This window comes from Salarias fasciatus, chromosome 6 (genome assembly GCF_902148845.1).
Source record: "Salarias fasciatus chromosome 6, fSalaFa1.1, whole genome shotgun sequence".
Taxonomy (NCBI): Eukaryota; Metazoa; Chordata; class Actinopteri; order Blenniiformes; family Blenniidae; genus Salarias; species Salarias fasciatus.
This window is the reverse complement of record NC_043750.1, coordinates 7,855,945-7,875,869: the sequence shown is the minus strand read 5'-3', so window position 1 is coordinate 7,875,869 and position 19,925 is coordinate 7,855,945. Positions and strand designations below refer to the sequence as shown.

General features: G+C 48.2%; 1 protein-coding gene across 1 annotated transcript; it reads left to right on the top strand.

The window, feature by feature from the left end:
- Positions 1 to 557: 557 nt before the first annotated feature.
- On the top strand, positions 558 to 15,828 carry LOC115390162 (metal transporter CNNM1-like). Its single transcript, XM_030093920.1, has 10 exons — positions 558 to 1,992; positions 7,626 to 7,769; positions 7,911 to 8,051; positions 8,485 to 8,654; positions 8,780 to 8,870; positions 9,273 to 9,418; positions 10,277 to 10,568; positions 14,612 to 14,716; positions 15,092 to 15,196; positions 15,595 to 15,828. Exons 1-10 carry the CDS (start codon positions 558 to 560, stop codon positions 15,672 to 15,674), a joined length of 2,709 nt encoding a protein of 902 aa, XP_029949780.1. The 3' UTR covers positions 15,675 to 15,828.
- Positions 15,829 to 19,925: the final 4,097 nt, after the last annotated feature.

Below are 19,925 nucleotides of genomic sequence, written 5' to 3'. Positions count from 1 at the left end.
TATTTTCCTTTACAAAACCTGAAAATCTTTACATTTAAATGGAAAAATAAAGAAAAATTCAGAATCATGTCATTTTTACTAATGACTCCTGGGAAACAAAATACCGACAATATCAAGGTAAATGGTGAAAAAAATGCAACAAATCCATTCAGTCACTGATTTTGAGGATTTAAAGTAAAGTTTTCGGTGTGAATTTGACAGCTGGACATCTCCTGCCTGGGGCCGGGCCGGACCTTCGTGCGGCCGGGGTTTGTTTTGCGAGCCGCATGTTTCACACCCTGATGACAAACAGAGAGAAGCGAGTTCTGAATCAAAACCAACCGTAAAATCGGTGCAATCTGCGGGTTATTATTAGAAAGTTACATCACCGCTGGGAGAGGGGCGCGTCCCTCCCCCGGTCCAGACCCCCCTTCCCCGGTCCAGATCCCCCCTCCCCGGTCCAGACCCCCTCCATCACCGATCAGCGTCCCTCCTCCTCCAGTACAACATGGACCGCAACGCACGCAGCAGCAGCACGTGACCCGGGATCCCAGGGACTGAGCTCCTCACACCGCATGATGGCTGCGGAGGCTGCGGCGGTGCGGCACCGGGCCGGGGCCGCCGGGGCCGGCGGGGCCGCCGGGGCTCGGCGGCTGCTGCTCTCCCTCCTCGCCTGCTCGCTGCTGCCCGCTCCGGCGCGCGGACTGCTCGGCTTCCGGCCGGAGGACACCGGCGCGGAGCTGTCCGTGCAGGACGGGGTGCTGAAAGCCACCGAGGGGACCCGCTTCATGCTGCGGGTTTACTACTCCACCTCCCCGCAGAGGCTCAACCGCACCGCGGGGACGCGCGCCAACAACGCCGCGCCCTGGATCGCCTTCATCGAGGAGCCGAGTCCCGGCAGGGAGGGACAGGTGCACCCCAAGAGGAACATGTGCATGGACAAGACCGCCCGGACGTCCGACATCGAGGTGCTGGGCTCCTTCAAGTCCGCCTCCAGCCAGAACTCGGTGCTGGTGGAGCTTCTGGCCAAAGACCTGCGCAGAGGGGAGAAGATGAAGTTCTACTCCATGTGCGCCTTCGACGGCTCCAAGTGGGAGCACTACCGCACCCGGGACTTCTGGGTGGCCGTGGCGGAGCGCTCCGCCGTGCCGGACCTGTGGCTGCAGGTGCTGGTGTCGGTGCTGCTGCTCGGGCTGTCGGCGCTGTTCAGCGGCCTGAACCTGAGCCTGCTGGCGCTGGACCCGGTGGAGCTGCAGGTGCTGCAGAACAGCGGCACCGACACGGAGCAGAACTACGCGCGGAAGATCGAGTCCGTGCGCCGGCACGGCAACTACGTGCTGTGCACGCTGCTCCTGGGCAACGCCATCATCAACGCGTCGCTGGCCGTGTGGATGTGCCAGATCCTGGGCATGACCTGGCTGTCCACGGTCATCTGCGCCTTCGGCATCTTCTTCGTCGGGGAGATCCTCCCGCACTCGGTGGCGTCGCGCCACGGCCTGGCCATCGCGTCCAAAACCATCTGGGTGACGCGGCTGCTGATGGTGCTGTCCTTCCCCGTCTCCTACCCCATCAGCAAGCTGCTGGACCTCATCCTCAACCAGGAGATCTCCAACTTCTACACCCGGGAGAAGCTGCTGGAGATGCTGCGCGTCACGGACCCGTACCACGACCTGGTCAAGGAGGAGCTCAACATCATCCAGGGCGCGCTGGAGCTGCGCACCAAGACGGTGGAGGACGTCCTGACGCCGCTGTCCGACTGCTTCATGCTGGCCTCGGACGCCGTGCTGGACTTCAACACCATGTCCGAGATCATGCAGAGCGGATACACCCGCATCCCCGTCTTCGAGAACGAGAGGTCCAACATCGTGGACATCCTGTTCGTCAAGGACCTGGCCTTCGTGGACCCGGACGACTGCACCCCGCTGAAGACCATCACCCAGTTCTACAAGCACCCGCTGCACTGCGTCTTCAACGACACCAAGCTGGACGCCATGCTGGAGGAGTTCAAGAAAGGTCGCGCACAGCTTCACACACGCGCTTCACACGCGCGCTTCACACTTTCCACATCCACGCACAGCACGACCTCCTCCGGGCTCCTAAAGTTCCGTCTCCTGTCATGTTTCCGCTTCAAAGCTCCACAAAATCCTAAAGTTGCTCTAAACTGTCCACACAGCACAATCCTGAAACTGAACACCGAATGATCACAAAATAATACCGTTAATAGTTACTGATCCAAACATGAAGCTCAGTGTGACGTACAGTGGAATAATCCAGCAAAATAACAGCTTAATAATCTATAAATGTTTTCACTTCAATTTAGTGTAAAAATGTTTGATTTTGCAAAACCTGAAAAAGTTGCAATTTACAAGGAAATTTAAGCAACAAATTCAGTATTGCATTGTTTTTAGCAATGCCTCCTGGAGGGAGAATACACTGAAATATCAAGATCAACAAAATAAACATGCAACAAATGACTAGAATGACTCGTTTTTAGGGTTTGGAGTTAAGTTTTCGGTGTGAGTTCTGAATTTAAAGCTCTTCTCAGGGCCGGATTGATATCTGATGGCACTGACCTTCACCTCTGTAGATTCATCAGGAACACAATAACACGGAGAAACGTTTCAGACTGCGTTGTTTTCAGGTTCTTAGATTTGGAGGATTTCAATGTTTCTTGGGCATTTACAGCAAGGATCTGTCCCTCCAAGGAAAATCCTGAAAAATGTTTGAAAACCTTGAGTTTCACCCTGAATAGTCCAAGGACGTGTGTGTGTGTGTGTGTGTGTGTGTGTGTGTGTGTGTGTGTGTGTGTGTGTGTGTGTGTGTGTGTGTGTGTGTGTGTGTGTGTGTGTGTGTGATATTATCCTGTGACTGTCATATCAGGTGTTTTGGATTCCACTGAACCTAATCAGTTCATTAGCAGCTGCTGGTTTTTCAGTCTTGTCAAAATAAACAGATACAAAGAAAAGAAAAGAAAAGAACAGAAAACCGTCTGCTGGACCAGAGTGAGTTCCTCTCTGTCTGTCAGCGTGACTGTAGTCGTTTCCATAACCTGCTGGAGGACGCTGCAGCTGCCCGGATGTTCCCCTGTCCCTCTCAGATCCTGGAGTGTGGTGTTCAGGGGGGTTCACTGGGAATGCTAATGGAGTCTTTACTGGCCCTGGCAGCGAGCCGGGCGGGCGGAGGGCGGCTCGCCCCCCCTCTGGGGCTCGCAGGCTTTGCAGTGCTGCTGCAGACTTCTGGATTGTTGTTTTTTTTTCCTCCCCTCCATCCTGCATGCAGTCAGCTGCTGCTCCTCGCTGTGGAGAGGGTGGGGTGCCGTGCAGCCAATGGCCAGCCTGGACGCTTATCGCTGCCTTCCTGCGTTCTCAGGGACGCTGCACGGTCAGCAGTTCGTGTGTGTGTGTGTGTGTGTGTGTGTGAGAGGTAAACACAGGAGGACACCTCGACCTGCTGACAGGAGACGCTTCGCTGCTCTTTTATTTATAGTCTTTCACTGTGATCACTAAACTGCCCCACATCCACGGCGCCGCTGGACTCAAACATCTCTTCAAAACAGCATTTCTATAAATCCAGGATATTTCTGTGTTATCGGGGCGCCGCTGTGACTGGAGTCGAACCAGGTACCCTCAGTGCCGTGCTGCTCTCTGCCTCCCGCTCTGTGGCAGCACGCTCGGGCACTGCGGCAGAAAAAATGCAGAGCTTTTGGTTCGCTTGGCTCAGACTCCAGCAGCAGCAGTGTTTACCTGAAGTTACCAGCTGCTCAAGGATGATCCGATCGGGTCTCACAGACTCATTTCATGGAGAGTGGGCCGCTCCGCACAATAATCCATAAATAATCTCCTCAGACTGGAATTCTGATAGAGTCATGAAAATACAATATAATACCTTTTGACAAAAAGCTCCTGGGATAAAAAACCATGTCTGCTTCTACTTTGTGAGATCTAAAACAGGCCAGAAAAATGACCCAGGTTCCTCCTGAATGGAAGTTTGAAGCAGATTTTTCTGAGGTCAGCAGCAGCAGGATGTGTGGATTCATGAAATCATCGACTTCCTCCATTCAAAACGGCGTCTTCTTGTTCGTAAAGCTGCTGCAGAGGCGTTGAGGTGCGTCAGTGAGCTCTAATATCTCTGTAAGCTCTGCAGCGTCTGACATCTGAGGTTCGTCAGCTTCAGCATGAAAGTGGAAGAAAACGAACTTTAGGAAACAATGAAAGAGGTCATAAAATGACTGAAAAGTGAAAGGAGCCAAGACAAGACCTGGAACCAGAGGAGAGTCCAGAACATCACTGATTTCAGCAGTGATGAGGTTTCTGGGTCCAGACCAGACGGCCGACACCGGGGTCTGCAGGCTTCACCTGTTTGACATGAGTTTAATAAGTCTGACTGCAGGATGGAGGTTCTGTAACTCGCTGCAATGCAAGCAACGTCAATCTGCTGCTGAATCATCTAAAGAAAACCAGAAAAAAAAAAAACAACAACATGGAAGCATGGAGAGAAATCCAGGAACTGGAGATGTCTTAAACCTCAGCAGCTCCTCTTTCTATCCACAGCAGTCGTTTCACTGAGGGAAATAAAAAGGAAGCTTGTTGGCTTCAGTCGGGGTTTCTGGATCCAAACAAGTGAGGCCTGGAGGGAAACTGTGCCCCGTCCTGGCAGGACCAGTGGAGGAGCCTCACTGCCTCTCTGGCCTGAATACAGAGCAGAGCGTCTGGCACGGCGCCCGGCGGCGCCCGGCGGCGCCCGGCGGCGCCCGGCGGGGACTGACGGCAGCGACAGTGTGTGAGGACGGGCAGAAGCTTCCCAGAGCCAGAGCCAGAACCAGAACCTGGACCAGAGCCAGAACCAGGCCAGAGCCAGAACAGTGCAGACAGACAGGAAGCTGAGACTGATCATCAGAGACCAGTGAAGGAATGTCTCTGTCCAGTTCAACAAGTCCAGTCCAAATCTGAGACCTGGCACCAGAACTCAAACCTTGACAGCTTTTATCAACGATCAACTGGCAGAAGTGATTAAACCCCCCCCCCCCCCCCCCCCCCCCCCCACACACACACACACACACACACACACACACACACACTCCCCCAGCAGGAGGCAGATCATTAAATATTCATTGTTCTGTATTTTCACGTTGTCTCGGTGCCATCTGTTCGATTCCCGCTCCACTTTTCTTTCGCCACTTCCTTCTACATTCGATCCTGACGGCTGAGACTCGACCGTAGATTCAGAATTCTGAGTTTGATCTGAAGAGCCGCCAATAAGCTGAACCGTCTGACTCTGAAAGGATGACCCCCATCAGCCGGCCCTCCGTCACCTCGGTGGCCCGTCGGTGTTCGTTCGTCAGGCAGACCTTTATGAGGAGCACCACTTTCTGGGACGTTGGTTTCTGTCTGGCTTGGTTCAGGCTTCAGAAACACTTCTCCACAGTCCAGATGTTGACTCCTCGCTTCAATCAAGATAGAAGAAGACATTTTCTGATTTAATCACCTCTCAGGGAACGTTTGAAGCCACCAGATAAACAACTTTTTCAGAACAGTTCCTGAAGTGGAACGTTCCCAAAACCCTCCAAATCTGTCGTCGTGTAGACGATTGAAAACGACGCCTTCTGTGACTCCCGGGTTCTGCCTGGCGGACGGTGGAGACACTGAAGCCTCATCTGTAAACACAGCCTAACGCGACCCTTGGTGGAAAATGACCTTCTCACACTGAGTCCTCTGGATCACAGGGCAGGAGGACCAATCAACCGAGCTCCATGTGTCAACGTGAAACAAAGTCCAACAAGTAACAATGGAACCTGTTCAGTCATACCAATGAACTGAAATTACAAATAATACAAAGTGTGGAGCACAAGAGCCTGTAGAAGTCTGCCTGACCTGATTAGCCACACAGAATGGTCAAGACTGTTCAGCCCCGGGTGTGTGTTTGTGTGTGTGTGTGTGTGTGTGTGTGTGTGTGTGTGTGTGTGTGTGTGTGTGTGTGTGTGTGTGTGTGTGTGTGTGTGTGTGTGTGTGTGTGTGTGTGTGTGTGTGTGCGCGCGCCTGAGGGACTTGGCAGGCAGGGAGTGTGAGAGCTGAGCTGAAGCCAGGATGCTGAGGAGGAGCGACCAACAGCATTCACTCTGCTTTCCACCACTTTCTGTCTGCATGCGTGTGTGTGTGTGTACACTTTGGGAGGGTGAGGCTGTGACGTTGCTGCAGCTGGATCACACCTGAGGATTCCTGCCCGGCGCTGCAGAACCTGTCCGTCTCAGTCTGCCCCTTTAGTGAAATCCACTTCCTGAACAGGTCTCTGCTGGCACTGGTTCATGCATTCATCGTCCTCATTATCTGGGGAAACGCCCCGGCGTTCCACCTGTGAGTTCACACACTCTCCATCCTGGGAGTAAATACAGCGGGAAGCGCTTAATTTTGGTCGCATGATGGATTGTGTTTTTACATCCACGGCGTCCCCCCTGCCCCCCTTCTTCCACCCACTCCATTCAGCTGCTCCATCCACTCTTGTGAGAGCGCTGAGCTCCTCTCCCACTCAGGATGAGTCACACAAACACGGCGAGGCAGGTTTACGCCGACCTAATCCCAAACACTGCGTTTAAATCAAGCAGCCTCTGTGGAAAAGGCGACGCTCTCTGCTTTATGTGTCTGACATACAGCACACACCGTCCTGTGTGCAGATACACACAATCAGATTATGTGGATTTTATGTCATGTATTTATTTCTCTGCTCGGGGTGAAATCCCTCCCTGTTGCTCGTTCAAAGTCCGGTTGTTATTTGGCTTTGGAGAACACAGCTAGGATCCTGTCTGGCACCGCGCTCAAACCAAGCACGTATTTCCTGATGTCGGAGGGAAATCAATAACACAAAGAGATGTAATTAATACTCGCAGAGGATAAAGTGATCTGGGCCATTTCCGGGACGAACTGTGCGCATCGGTTCAGTTTTCAGACTAATGCGTTCACACGCTGACCAGAGCTTTGCTAAATGTCAACTTCAGACAAACGTCGGTGGCAGTTTCCCTCCAAGTGTTTGTTTGTGAGGGAAACATGAGCCTGCCATGCTGTAACTGGAATTATATAACTAAAACTGAATTCATCTGTCCATCGTTTATCCAGTTTTATTTTAGCTTGTCAATGGATGAAAGCAGATTGTGCAGATATTTTCGGACTTTGGGAGAAAACCCCGAAAAAATAAAAGTTAGCACAGAAATGCAGTCGAGCTCAAACCAGATTCAAACCAGCGACTTCCTGGTCATGTTGTACAAGATGTTGCCATTCCATTGCACCGTGGATCAGCAATAAAACAGAATTGACTGAGACCACTAATGCCAGTTTTACGGCTCAAAGAGCCCTCTAGTGGTCATGGAAATCATGACAGGAACAAAGAAGATTCCCAGTTCAGCCTTTCTGTGGTAATTTCTTCTTATTTTGTCTGTGAAAGTCAAAAATGCGCAATCAAGTAGTTGATATAGGTGTTTCTTGAATATTTGGAAACCAAGATCAGAGTCTTTCTTCTTCTGTGTCAGGGTCAGGGTCAGGGTCAGGATTAGCTTCGTTTTGATTGAGTCAGTTTTCCTTTTCTCCCTGATGTTTCTGTCCATAATGAAATCATGTAAGAGCTGAAGCTGACTGCTTGTGTTGACCCGTCCTCTCCAGGGAAGTCCCACCTCGCCATTGTGCAGCGTGTGAACAACGAGGGCGAGGGCGACCCTTTCTACGAAGTCATGGGCATCGTCACCCTGGAGGACGTCATCGAGGAAATCATCAAGTCCGAGATCCTGGACGAGACGGACCTCTACAGTACGTACGCCGGCGCACAGGTCCGTGTCAGCGCAGCCCGTGAAATAAGAGTTTTGATGTCAGTGTGTGTGTGTGTGTGTGTGTGTGTGTGTGTGTGTGTGTGTGTGTGTGTGTGTGTGTGTGTGTGTGTGTGCGTCTCAGCCGACAATCGAACAAAGCGCCGGGTCTCCCACCACGAGAGGAAGCAGCAGGACTTCTCCATCTTCAAACTGTCCGAGAACGAGATGAAAGTGAAGATTTCCCCTCAGCTTCTCCTGGCAACGCACCGCTTCCTCTCCACAGGTACCAGCCAATCAGATCGCTGCTCTGAGGAACGCTCCATTTCTAAACTGTAGAAGAACTCCTTTACACCACAGGAAAGGTTCCATGTTTACACAGCAACTTTTAGAAAATGATTTCAGACTCAGAACGTGATTTTTTTTTCCAGTTCAAGCAAAAATGCAACACAATCACATCCTGACATCGAAGGATTAGTGATCTAACTAGCAAGTCCCGAGCTTCTTACTATCGGAATTTTACTTTGTGCCATAAGATGAAGATGAGAGCTACTCTGATTCACAACTAACAACCAATGAAAACGACGGTAGAGTTGCAAACAGTCTGTGGGTCCGTGCTTGAAACCCTTGTATTCATATCTTGATGTTTCACACATCTTGCTTGTGTTCTTGACGGCCTGTCGGTGAAATGTAGGTTTTGTGTGTTTGTGCTGAGTCAGAGGTGGAGCCCTTCAAACCAGCTCACATCTCAGAGAAGATCTTGCTGCGGCTCATCAAACATGCCAGCGTGGTTCAGGAGCTCAAGTTTGACGAGAAGAACAAGCGAGCGCAGCAGCACTTCCTGTTCCAGCGCAACAAGCCGGTGGACTACTTCATCCTGGTGCTGCAGGTACGTCCAACTGGTCCAACTCCAGGACGGTGCAAAGAGCGTGGCCGGAACATCAAGGAGATCCGTGGGAAAGCTGCTCAGCTCACAGGGTGTGTGTGTGTGTGTGTGTGCGTGTGTGTTGTCAGGGCCGAGTGGAGGTGGAGTTCGGTAAAGAAGCTCTGAAGTTTGAGAACGGAGCCTTTTCCTACTTTGGGGTTCCAGCCATCATGCCAACAGGTACACACACTTCACAGAGCATGATGACCACAGCGTGGTATCAGCCCCACACTGCTCTGACTCAACCGCTGACGGTGAAGAGGAACAGGACTGATACAGTCTTATTGCTGACAGCTGAGAGTGTTTAGCTCTGAACAACCAGGCCCCATCATATCTTAAAGAGCTGTCAGTCCCAGACTGTCCCAGGAGAACGCTTGGTTCTCAAAGTGCTGGTCCGCTGGAGGTTCCTCAGTTCTCTAAAAGTAGAACAGGAGGTAGAGCTTTCAGCTGCTTTAAGACCTTTAGAGTCAGTAAAGCTTCCAGTTAGAGCTGCTTCAGGCCTTTGGCTTGTATATTTTGCTAACACTATCCAGAAAACATCTCATACAGCTCTTCTATTCAGTTCTCGGTCTTGGCCTGCAGTCCACAGGTCCCCGTCTCGAAGCAGTGGTCTGGACCGCTCCGAGTCCATGCTGTACGGGGGCAGCATGGGCCAGCTGAACGGCGGGGGAAACGCCTACCTGCCCGACTACTCGGTCCGACAGCTCACACACCTCCAGGTCATCAAGGTGACGCCTCAAACTCACTCACAATGTAACACAGCCTGTTTGGCGGCTCTTTTTTCACGTCTGGGTTCATTGATAACTTCCAGTATGAAAGAGTCGGAACAAGTGAAAACAGAAAACTTTATTGTGTTTCATGTGTCTGATTCCACGACAACTGAAAATGGAAACTTTTAAAGACGTTCAACCTCGTCTTGCTGGTGACGTATTGAAATACAACTACATACAGCTAAGATGTGAGACACCATGTAGAAACCTACAACAAATCAACGGGCAATCACGTGAGCAGTCAAAGCAAACAGAACGTGATCGTCACAGCATGTAAAGACAGTAAATGGAGTTCACTTGCATAGTGCATCATCTCAGTTAATCACACACACTCCCACACCAGAGGCAGCAGCTGCCATGCACGGCGCTCAGTCTGTCCATTCCGAGCAGTTCGGGACTCGCTGTCTTGCTCAAGGACACTTCACTGTGTGGAATTGAACCATGGCATGTTTTCCCATCGTCATGTTTTCTCTTGACTGATTACAGCTGACCGCGAAATGTTGCTTCTCGATTAAACTCGTTTCTCATTCAGATGAACTTGGAAACAGATAAAAAATAAATAAATAACTGAGAAGTTGTGTTTCTGTGCACCGAGCCTTCATCCTCTACAATCAGAATTTCCCCTCATCCGTACGTTGTGACTTTAAGACGTCAGCGGCAGAAAAGCGCAAAAATTAAGGAAAAAAATTACTGAAAATGACAAACTGGATAAAAGTTTGTCCAGAAAGCGAACGGACTGTGTTACTCTAAAAGACAAAAATATTAACATATCCTAGGATTTGAGCTTTTACCCAGAATCCTCTGCCCTCTCGTCAGATCACCCGGAGCCACTACCAGAACGCGGTGACGGCCACCCGGATGGACAGCTCACCTCAGACGCCGGACGCCGACACCCGGCTGACCGAGGCCAACAGCCCCACCCCGGAGGCCCCGCCCACAGACCAGGCGGCCACGCCGATGCCCCCCGAGCACGCCGCCAACACCACCACCACCCTCCTCATGCCCCCGCCCCGGGAGCCCGGCAGGCCCAGCTCGGCCCGGAGCCGGGCCCAGCAGTCCAGCGTCCCACACAGCACGTCGCTGCTGAACGAGAAGAACCGCATCGTCCGTGAGTCCTGAAACATATCCTGAAACATCCTGAAACCTCCTTAAATATACCCATAAACGTCCTGAGACACATCCTGAAACACGTCCTGAAACATGTCCTGAAAGATATCATGAAACCTCATGAAACATCCTGAAACACCCTGAAACCTCCTGAAACATACCCTGAAACATCCTGAAACACATCCTGAAACAAATCCTGAAACCTCCTGAAACATCCTGAAACACATCCTCAAACGCACCCTAAAACATCCTGAAACATCTTGATACACATCCTGAAACACATTCTGAAGCAAATCCTGAAACACATCCTCAAACACACCCTAAAACATCCTGAAACACATTCTGAAACATCCTGAAATACATCCTGAAACAAATTCTGAAACACATTCTCAAACACATCCTGAAACCTCCTGAAACACATCCTGAAACACACCCTAATACAGTCTGAAACCTCCTGAAACACATCCTGAAACCTCCTGAAACACATTCTGAAAGGCACCCTAAAACATCCATTATCACGTCCTGTAACGCACTCTGAAATATCCTTAAATATGTCCTGAAATGCGCCCTAAAACATCCTGAAACACGTCCTGAAACATGTCCTGAAAGACGTCCTGAAGCACATGACAACACACAGTTCACATGTCAATAAGGAATTGATGAGCAGATGGACACTAACAGTGTTTCCCTGCAGAGTCTCCGGTCGACAGTGTTGAGGTGTGAGAAGTGGGCCTGGAGCTTTTCAGGGATCTCAGTTTGTTCCACTAATCCGCCTGAATTCAGCCGTGTTCATATTGTTTCTGTATTCTGACTGAGACAGACAGTAGGAGACCGGGGACAATTGGAACACTTTTTGCTTGAGCAGTGTAATTCGGTTGTTGTTTGTGCTGGAGATCTCAGATCCCATATTTGTCTTCTATAAAGTACATTCAGTTGTACTTTTAAGACACCATAAAAAGTTTTGTAAATTATTGTCAAATCCAAAGTGGTATGTTGTTACAACCTACCCCAGTACTGGGGTAGGTTGTAACACTATCCGGGGATCGTTGTAACACTAAAATTGTTATGCTTAACAAAGACCCACACTAATATTTATATGCAAGAGCTATAATGAATGTGAAAGAAGGAACAATATATATCCAAGAACACAAAAATAATGATAAAAATAACTAAAAAGTGCAAGTTAAATACAATACAAACATATACTATAAAATAAATTAATTTAGAAATCACAAAATGAATAAAATAGAGATCTATGAAACAATCAACAAACCACTCTTGAACCTATTAACCATGTAAACTGCCATTCCGTTTAATCAGACAGGCAATTGCGGCAAATGTACCTGTCCTTGCCTGGATTGCAGGCTTCATGGGCCCAAAATCTACATTGCTGATATCTGATCCACTTCCTTTGGCCAAAGTGCTCCAAACACACAATGCAGACGTTTTTTTATCATCTGAAGAGTCAATCATCTGAGATTAAAAGGCCATATTCATGTACTTTGAAATCTAGATTGTGTGTTGTTTGGTGTCGCAGCAAAGTGCAGGTGTTAACCAGATCCAGGATGCTGTAGAGGCTCATGGTTTTAGCAGGATTCATCCTCATCCAGGCGTCGCTGGCTGTGTTGATACATTTTTTTGAACAGACCATACACACTGTGATCTACGGGTTGCAATTTGTGACTACAGTGTGGTGGAAATGTGACAAGGATAACGCTATTTTCTTCTTAAAAATTGTTACAACCATCCCCGACCCAGGCAGCCATTAAAAAGCTAACCATTTTTAGCATTTAGCTTCAAAGCTGGCACTACTGTAACACATCAAATTAAACTAGATAAACTAATGATTGCACTTATGTAAGTGAAAGAACTGCATCTGCAACACAAAGGACGCTATGCAAAAAATATTTAGGGAGAAAATTTTTACTTTCTTGCCTGAAAAATAGTTTTTCTTGTCTAAAACAGAGAGCTTCTACAACAGGGACATGCAACTTCACCTGTGAGCTCACTTTGGAAGTGGGCATGGGCTACATTGAGGACAGCACCAAAGCTCCTTCCTGATTGGTCAAACTGAGAGTGTTACAACTGTCCCCGGTCTCCCCTACTGCTGGAAGCCATCTCATGTTTTACTCTCAGAAGCTCCATTCATTTGAACCATTCACTGTTTATAAAAATGGACGACACTTACGTGGCGTCCCCCACAGCGTTCTGAAATCCTGGTTTGAAGCTTCCAGCAAGACGTCTCCATATTGAACGTTTGAAGCCAGATGTAAACGTGATTGGTCCAGCCCGTCACATGACCGCCTCACAGAGGAGGAGCAGTGATAAGGCAATTTATGCAAAACTTTAACTCATAAAATGCAGAGTTGGGTATGTAACGACAAGTAACGAGCGTTACAAGTAGTTAAATTACTTTTGATGGGAACGAGTAGTGTAACGGCACTACTCCCTCTAGATTGGTAGTTAAATTAGCGTTACAAATGAAACGCTACGACCGTTACTTTTACAATGACTGCAAATAGAGCAAACAAAATATTATTTAAGCGGAGTTTTTTTTCTTACCACCAGTAGATGGAACGGTGGCCATAAGAGCAGCTACTTGCTATCTCTTCCGGGTCAGGGCTGATGGAACCGTCAAAGTGAAATTGGTTGTCTTTTATAAATGTGTGCCCCACTGACAACACTGCACTCCCTCCTACTGTAAATGCCACTTTTAAATGAATACTCCGAAGATTAGGGACCCACGCCCTTTCCCTATCATTAACAAAGTTAGACAAGCTCATAAATACCTGTGTCTCTGGCTCCCAGCTGTTAGCATCGCAGTAGCTTAGCTCGAAGCTTAGCTGGAAGTCAATCAGAGCCGGACTACACAAATGGACAAAATACTCCTTCCAGTGGTCCAGGGGACGGCGTATTAGCACGTGAAGTAAATCCCAATGGTTATAAAACATTTTAAAAGACGTGTTTTCTTTTCAATCTGTTAAAAAAAAAACGTTTTGATACACACAGATCTGCGCATGCGCAGTGCTCCGCGGAGAGAGATGAGGGAGCACAGCTCCACGGAGCACTATGCAGTAACGAGTAGAGTAACTTCGTTAATATTTCCATGGAGTAATCAAGTAGTGTAAGGCACTACTTTTTTCAAAAGTAACTAGTAACGGGTAACTCTTTACTTTTTTGAGTAACGGACCCCAACTCTGATAAAATTTAATCTAAAACGATTTATGTGAAAATCAGATTCTGGTCAAGAAGAAACTAGTGACAGAGACCAGAACATGCTCTGAAACCAGGCACTTTATATGTTTATTTACACTCTGAAAATCGCCATTTTTGATTGGGTTTCAATGAGACCCGGGCTCTTTTTGAAAACAACATCATCGCCCCCTGCTGGAATTTCCTGGTATCCCAGCTTTTCTGCACTTCTGCCTTATCTTCATGTTTTACCAGCGGAAGTTGGCGCTTGATTTTGCCAGGAGTCCGGTGCTGAGTGGGTCCTGGAGCCGCTGACAGACGCTCAAGGCAGGTTGGAGTGGATGCCTTTGAAGCAGGGCGTCTCTTTGAGAGATCTTTGAGTGAGGGGATGGACAGCGCCCTCAACTGGAGACTCTTTAATCTACCAAACGACTCAATACTCTCGATTAGTGCCCGTTAACCGTGCAACAATTTCAAGTGAAATCAAAAAGCTTATTCTGAAAATTTCTCCCAAGAGTGTTTCATTCGAGACCAACTGGGTCGCCTGCCCAAACACATCATTACATAAACAAACAGCAGCACCAACTAATGGACCACCATGAAAACTACATCATTTCCAGCCTTTCTGCTGTTTCCATGGAAACAAACATCTTTTTCAAAATGTTGCGGTGTAAATGCAAAACTTTTCTGAAACAAAATCACTGAAATTATGCGTTTTCTCTTGAAATGGTATCATGCAAACACCAGACTATTTATTAGATTACAGCTTTTAAAAAAGTTATACAACAAAGCAAATAATCTAAGAGACTGCAGTGGTATAAACCAGCGTGTGTGTGTGTGTGTGTGTTACAGGGAGTAAGTCTGATGGCCAGAAGAGTCCCAGTGACTCGGTGTTTCTCAGGATGGACGAGATTCCCTACATCAGAGAGGACAGAGTGGAGACGGACGCACAGCCAGGTTCGTCTTCTTCATTCAGAGCGTTGACAGAAATGCGGCAGAGGAAAGGCTGTTTCCCAGTTCTCTCAGAAATCAGAGCTGAAAAAAGCATAACATCCAAAAAGTTTGAGTAAAGAGTACTTTATCCTCAGAATTAGTGAAAGATCATCTTCCTGTCAGGAACCCATCCTGTTCTCTGATGAAGGGAAGGTTACCGGCTGGTTCATCTGGCTCCAAGTTTGAAGTTTGAACAGATTTTTATCTTCTCATTAGTTTATTTCCTCAAAACTTCACAACGGTTGGTCTAAAGATGTCGAGAGGACCGACTGCAGGAGCCGAGTCTGTCCTGTGGCGGTTCACGGAGGACGGACTCGTCAGTCTCTCTCTGTCTTTCAGACTTGGCCTCGGTTCCCACGGAGACGGACACGTCCCCGTTCATCAGCAACCTGTCGCTGAGCAGCTCGGAGGACACGCTTGGCAAGAAGCTGCTGCTCAAGCTCAGTTAGTGCCACACACACACACACACACACACACACACACACACACACACACACACACACACACACACACACACACACACGGAGGACTGGACTACTCTGTATTCTTGAGTGTTTCGGGGTCACTCCAGTTCTCGACGCTCTGTTGGGCTGATGAAGACTTTCCCCTTCATTCAGGACTCTCCAGTCCCGGTCTTTTAGACCCGTCCCAGTTACAACACAGCAATGGGCCTTTGGCTAAGCCCCGCCCCCCCTCAGCTACTGCTGCCAACTCAAACAACTCGAACTGTTCCAACTTTTACTAATAGCAGTATTTGTCGAATAAGAGCGAGCTCGAGACAGACGTAGAAGCTGCCATTCCTATTTCACTGGTCTCACTTCACTTCTGTTTTCTGCCATCAGGTCATAAGAAAAGGAAAAAATCTCGTGAAGGAGAGAAGACGCCAGAGGATGTTTCAGAGCAGCCGCTGGTGAAAACCTAGCAGAGCGGGCGAGAGAGGCCAGAACTCTCCAAACTCTCCATCTGCTGGTGGTTCCTAGAGCTGTTTGTAAAGACGAGGTTTTCAGCTGTCAGAGTTTTATCTGAAAACACTTCCTGCGCTCGCTCTGAAGGAGGCGGCGAGGTGGATCCACGACCGGGAAGAAGGCGCGGCTTCGGCAACATGCGTCAAACCGACCTTTCTATCGGCGTCTGTCGCCTCGCTTCCATCAAAACAGAACGCTTCTCATCTCCACCGCTCCAGGCTTTAAGCATTTAAAGGAATGACTCTGAATGTACAAGATTTTAAAGACTTTTTATTCACAACACTGGAGCTGCAGGGGATGATGGGACGCCAGGAACCGGAGGACGACGCCAAAGAAGATGCTGGTTTGTGGGAACTCCTCCTCCAGGAGCCTCAGCTGGAGCGTCGGGGTTCTGCACTGCTCCCGGTGTTTAGCGCTTCCCTGTGCGGTGCAGAAACTCCGGCCCCGTTTACACCACAGCGTCTTCAAGTGAAAACGCAGGAAATTACTTTTGCATCTTGGGTGTTCCGTTTCCATGACAACGGTGCGTCGAACCAGTGACAAGAAGGCTTCTTCTGCACATGCGTGAGTAGATGGACGATAATGTCCGTGTTCTCTGTGTGCACGTTTACTTCAGTTCAGACGACTTTATCTATCCATTATCGATTCATTACAGCTACACAGTGTGTGACCAATCTGTCAACAGAACATTAAATAAAAAAAGATGAAAACAAGGCCCTATGTTTAACAGTAATAAAAGTAATTAAATAATGTCTTTATAAAATCATTTAAAAGTCATTTAAAAAACAAAGAGCAGCACCCACTAGAGGCCCCACATGAAAACTGCATGGTCTTCAGCTTTTCTGCCATTTCTGTGTAAAAGCAAAACTTTTCTGAAAAGCGTTTTCACTGGAGACATTGTCGTGCAGACAGGGCCGTGGTCGAACTTTTTTTTTTTTTGGGTAACAAAATGTGTTCTTTTATATTTTTGTTTCAGTTGAGGGACTGAGCTGGATCGGAGCTATTTGAAAGTTTTATTAACACCTGACAGCAAGTATTCTGCAGTTTTTGGCGCATTTTATCTTTATCACCCACATGTAGAATCTGCAGTTCTTTCTGGAACCTCTCAGTCCAGTTATTAGCCTAGCTTAGCATGAGGCTTGACTCTCAAAATGTGAGACTGCTAAATCTTCTATTCTTCGTCAGTAATAGATGAAACTGCATGAGAAAGAGCTGTAGATGCTGGCCTGAAGAGAACCTGGAGCTGGGACCTCCTCGGGTCCTGCAGGTCAGGGTAGGGGTCCTGAAGAGTCACCGACCTGGACCAGGACACTGGGTCCAGGGTCCAGGGTCTGCTCCTGGACCAGGACACTGGGTCCAGGGTCTGCTCCTGGACCTGGGTTTCTGCGTTTTGAGTGTAAACGGAAATCGTCTGCTAAAACTTTTCTGTGTAACCATGAAAGATACGGAAACACAAAAATGATTTGTTTTCACTTGAAAGATTGTCACGTAAACGGGGCCTGAGATTTGTGTTGATGAGCGTGTGTGTGTGTGTGTGTGTGTGTGTGTGTGTGTGTCCACCAGAGTTTGGTGTTGCTGTCATATTATGCTGAATTTGTCCATATTTCAGTCAAAACGGTCTTGAAGGGGCTCGAAGTCATGTTTTAGTTTCTTCCAGCTGCCCCCTAGTGGTCACTGATGGTTCTGAGGCAGAAATCTGAGCGTTCGTCTCTTGGACAGAAAGTGTAAATCTCACTTTTCTGTCAGTATTTGTTGTGTTTATGAGGGGAAACGTCCCTCAGATGAACACTTTCTCAGTGATTCTGTTGAGAGAAGAGGCTCAGACAGCTGTGAGCCGCCAGAATAAACAGATTGGCCCTAATTTAAAACCGTGAAAGCTCCATTTGCCTCTCCGTCTCAGTTGTTTTCCCCTACGCCTGCTTTTTATCGCCAGGAATCTCATTCGAGCTGTAGTTTATATCTCATAAAAGTTTGATTCCTCTATTCCAGTAGTTTGTTCGGTGTTTCAGACCGTCTGCATTCTGATTCAGACAACATGTCGCCTTCATTTCTAACCGCTGAACCTTCCTGAACAGTCATCAGTCCAGCAACCGAGATCCGGGCCTTTCCCCAGCAGGAATATCTTACATGGATTTGTGAGAAGAAAGCCAAATATGAAGAGATAAGTGGAGAGTAAACGTTTCAACTCTGTCACTTTCTCTCTTATTGTGGGTGGAAAGAAAACAAGTTCAAATTAAAGTCTTTCCAAACAAATCCTGAGCCGAACAGAGTGAAGCTGCATGTGAAGATTTCAACAACAAATCTCCAGGAGAGAAGAGACGAGAGACTGAAGGAAAACTTCAAACAGAAGCTGCGATTCCTGTCAGCTCCGTTCAATATGAAGAAAAGAGGAGTTCAGGGAGGCAGACGCTCCGATCTCATCAAACAAAATGTCTACATATGGGCAATGCCTTAAAAATAATGCTTCTCAGGCCGAATTTACTGGGTCTTCTTCAATCCAGAGGTTGGTGGTTCAACTCCCCATCTCACCCAGACAACCAGATCAATTACAGGTCATAGAGCGGAGGTGTCAAACATAAGGCCCGTGGGCCAAAACAGGCTCGCAAGAGGCTCCGATCTGGACCAACAAGCCGCCAAGAAAACGCTGAGAATTTCAAAGAAGATATCTCGTGTGGCCATAACAGAACGCCGAGAGCGAGCTTTAGCCTGAAGCTGTGCTGTCAGGGGGAGTTTAAAAAAAAACAAAACAAAAAACCTCTCCTGTAGCTGTTGCATTATGGGAATATTTTTGCAGACATTTGACTGTTTTGCAACAGGAAGTTTCATTGAAACTGGCTCCATGTTAAGACTGTACTCACTGTAGGAAATGCACATTTCCATTCCTCACACTTTATAACAAAGCTGAAGTTTGAATGCAGAGGTTACCATGACGCTCCGTCCAGAGGAGACTGCAGTGGAGTGAAATGTGTCCCTGCTGTTGCTGGTTCAGTGAGTCACTGCAGCAGTGATGGAACCGTTCATGTATTCTCCATCCGGCCGATGCAGTGGTCGCGCCGCCGCCCCGTCCTCTGACCTGCAGAACGCGTCGCTGCATTTCTGCTCTGCATGAAGCTCAGCGCGGTTGGTAGAGTTAGATTCTGAATGCTAATGCTAATGCTGATGCTAATGCCCTGCATCGACCCCTCATGTCGTTATTTGGCTTTTCTCGTCCTTCACTGCTGCAAGAAGAGCAAAACACCACTGTCTGCAGCTTCCTGTCTGCAGCAGAGCCGGAGCGGCTGCATCAGGGCTGCAGCCCCCCCCCTCTTCCCATAAAGCCCTGCTGCTGAGTCACTGTGCTGCAGTGGAGCGCCGTCCGGGACACTCTGCTCCTCTCTGAACCACATCACGCCAGTGGAGATGATTTCTATCGTTTTCAGCCCTGTTTTGTAACAGAAAGTGTTTTTTGGAGTTGAACACGTGTAGAGAGACTCTATGTGACGGTATTTTGCATCAAAATGTACAAAAAATACAAAGTTTCACACAAGTTCACCGGCCTGCTGTCTTCTTTTGAAACCGGCGAGTTTAAACTGTTAATTTTCAATAACCTGTGCATCTGTTCATCCCATCAAAGTGAAGAAAACTCAATAATCCTGCTCATCACTGAGATTACTTCTTATAACAACATGAACCCAAAAGCATCTTATTTCCAGAGATGCATGCTGGTAAAAATATATGAAATTATGAGGAAAAATGTGCTCAATCAGAATTGTGCACAGAAAACAACTACAAGTGACATACAGCCAAGTGTTTTATATTGTAGGACACGACTCCTATTTCTAAACTCCCCTGAAAATGACTTCGCATTTTAAAATCCTTTCAGTAAATGAACGGTGGGGCCGTTTGAGGCCATGCGGACAGTGTCTGGCACCAGGTTAAAAAAACACCGACGCAGTCGAATCCAGGTTGATGTTAATTATTGACTTTTTCTGAAATCATCACCAAACCTCAAACGACCCCGTCTACTGGGGCAAAGTCTCTGCAGACCTGCTGAGGGATCCCACTCTGCCTGCACGAGCACAAAAACATCAACAACTGGATTAGTTGATGCCAGGAACAGGATTACTGATTCTCTGACGGGGGTCAAAGTTCAGCCAGAGTGAAACCACTGGGTGTTCAGGTTCGGGGGGGGGGGGGTCAGGCGGCGGCGACGGACACAGGAATGACGT

What these genes read in the sequence shown, in the direction of transcription:
- LOC115390162 (XM_030093920.1), top strand. Translation starts at nt 558, where the DNA reads ATGGCTGCGGAGGCTGCGGCGGTGCGGCACCGGGCCGGGGCCGCCGGG. An exon ending in GGACGAGACGGACCTCTACA is followed by an intron (nt 7,770 to 7,910) that starts GTACGTACGCCG and finishes TGTGCGTCTCAG; the next exon opens with CCGACAATCGAACAAAGCGC. An exon ending in CACACCTCCAGGTCATCAAG is followed by an intron (nt 9,419 to 10,276) that starts GTGACGCCTCAA and finishes CCCTCTCGTCAG; the next exon opens with ATCACCCGGAGCCACTACCA.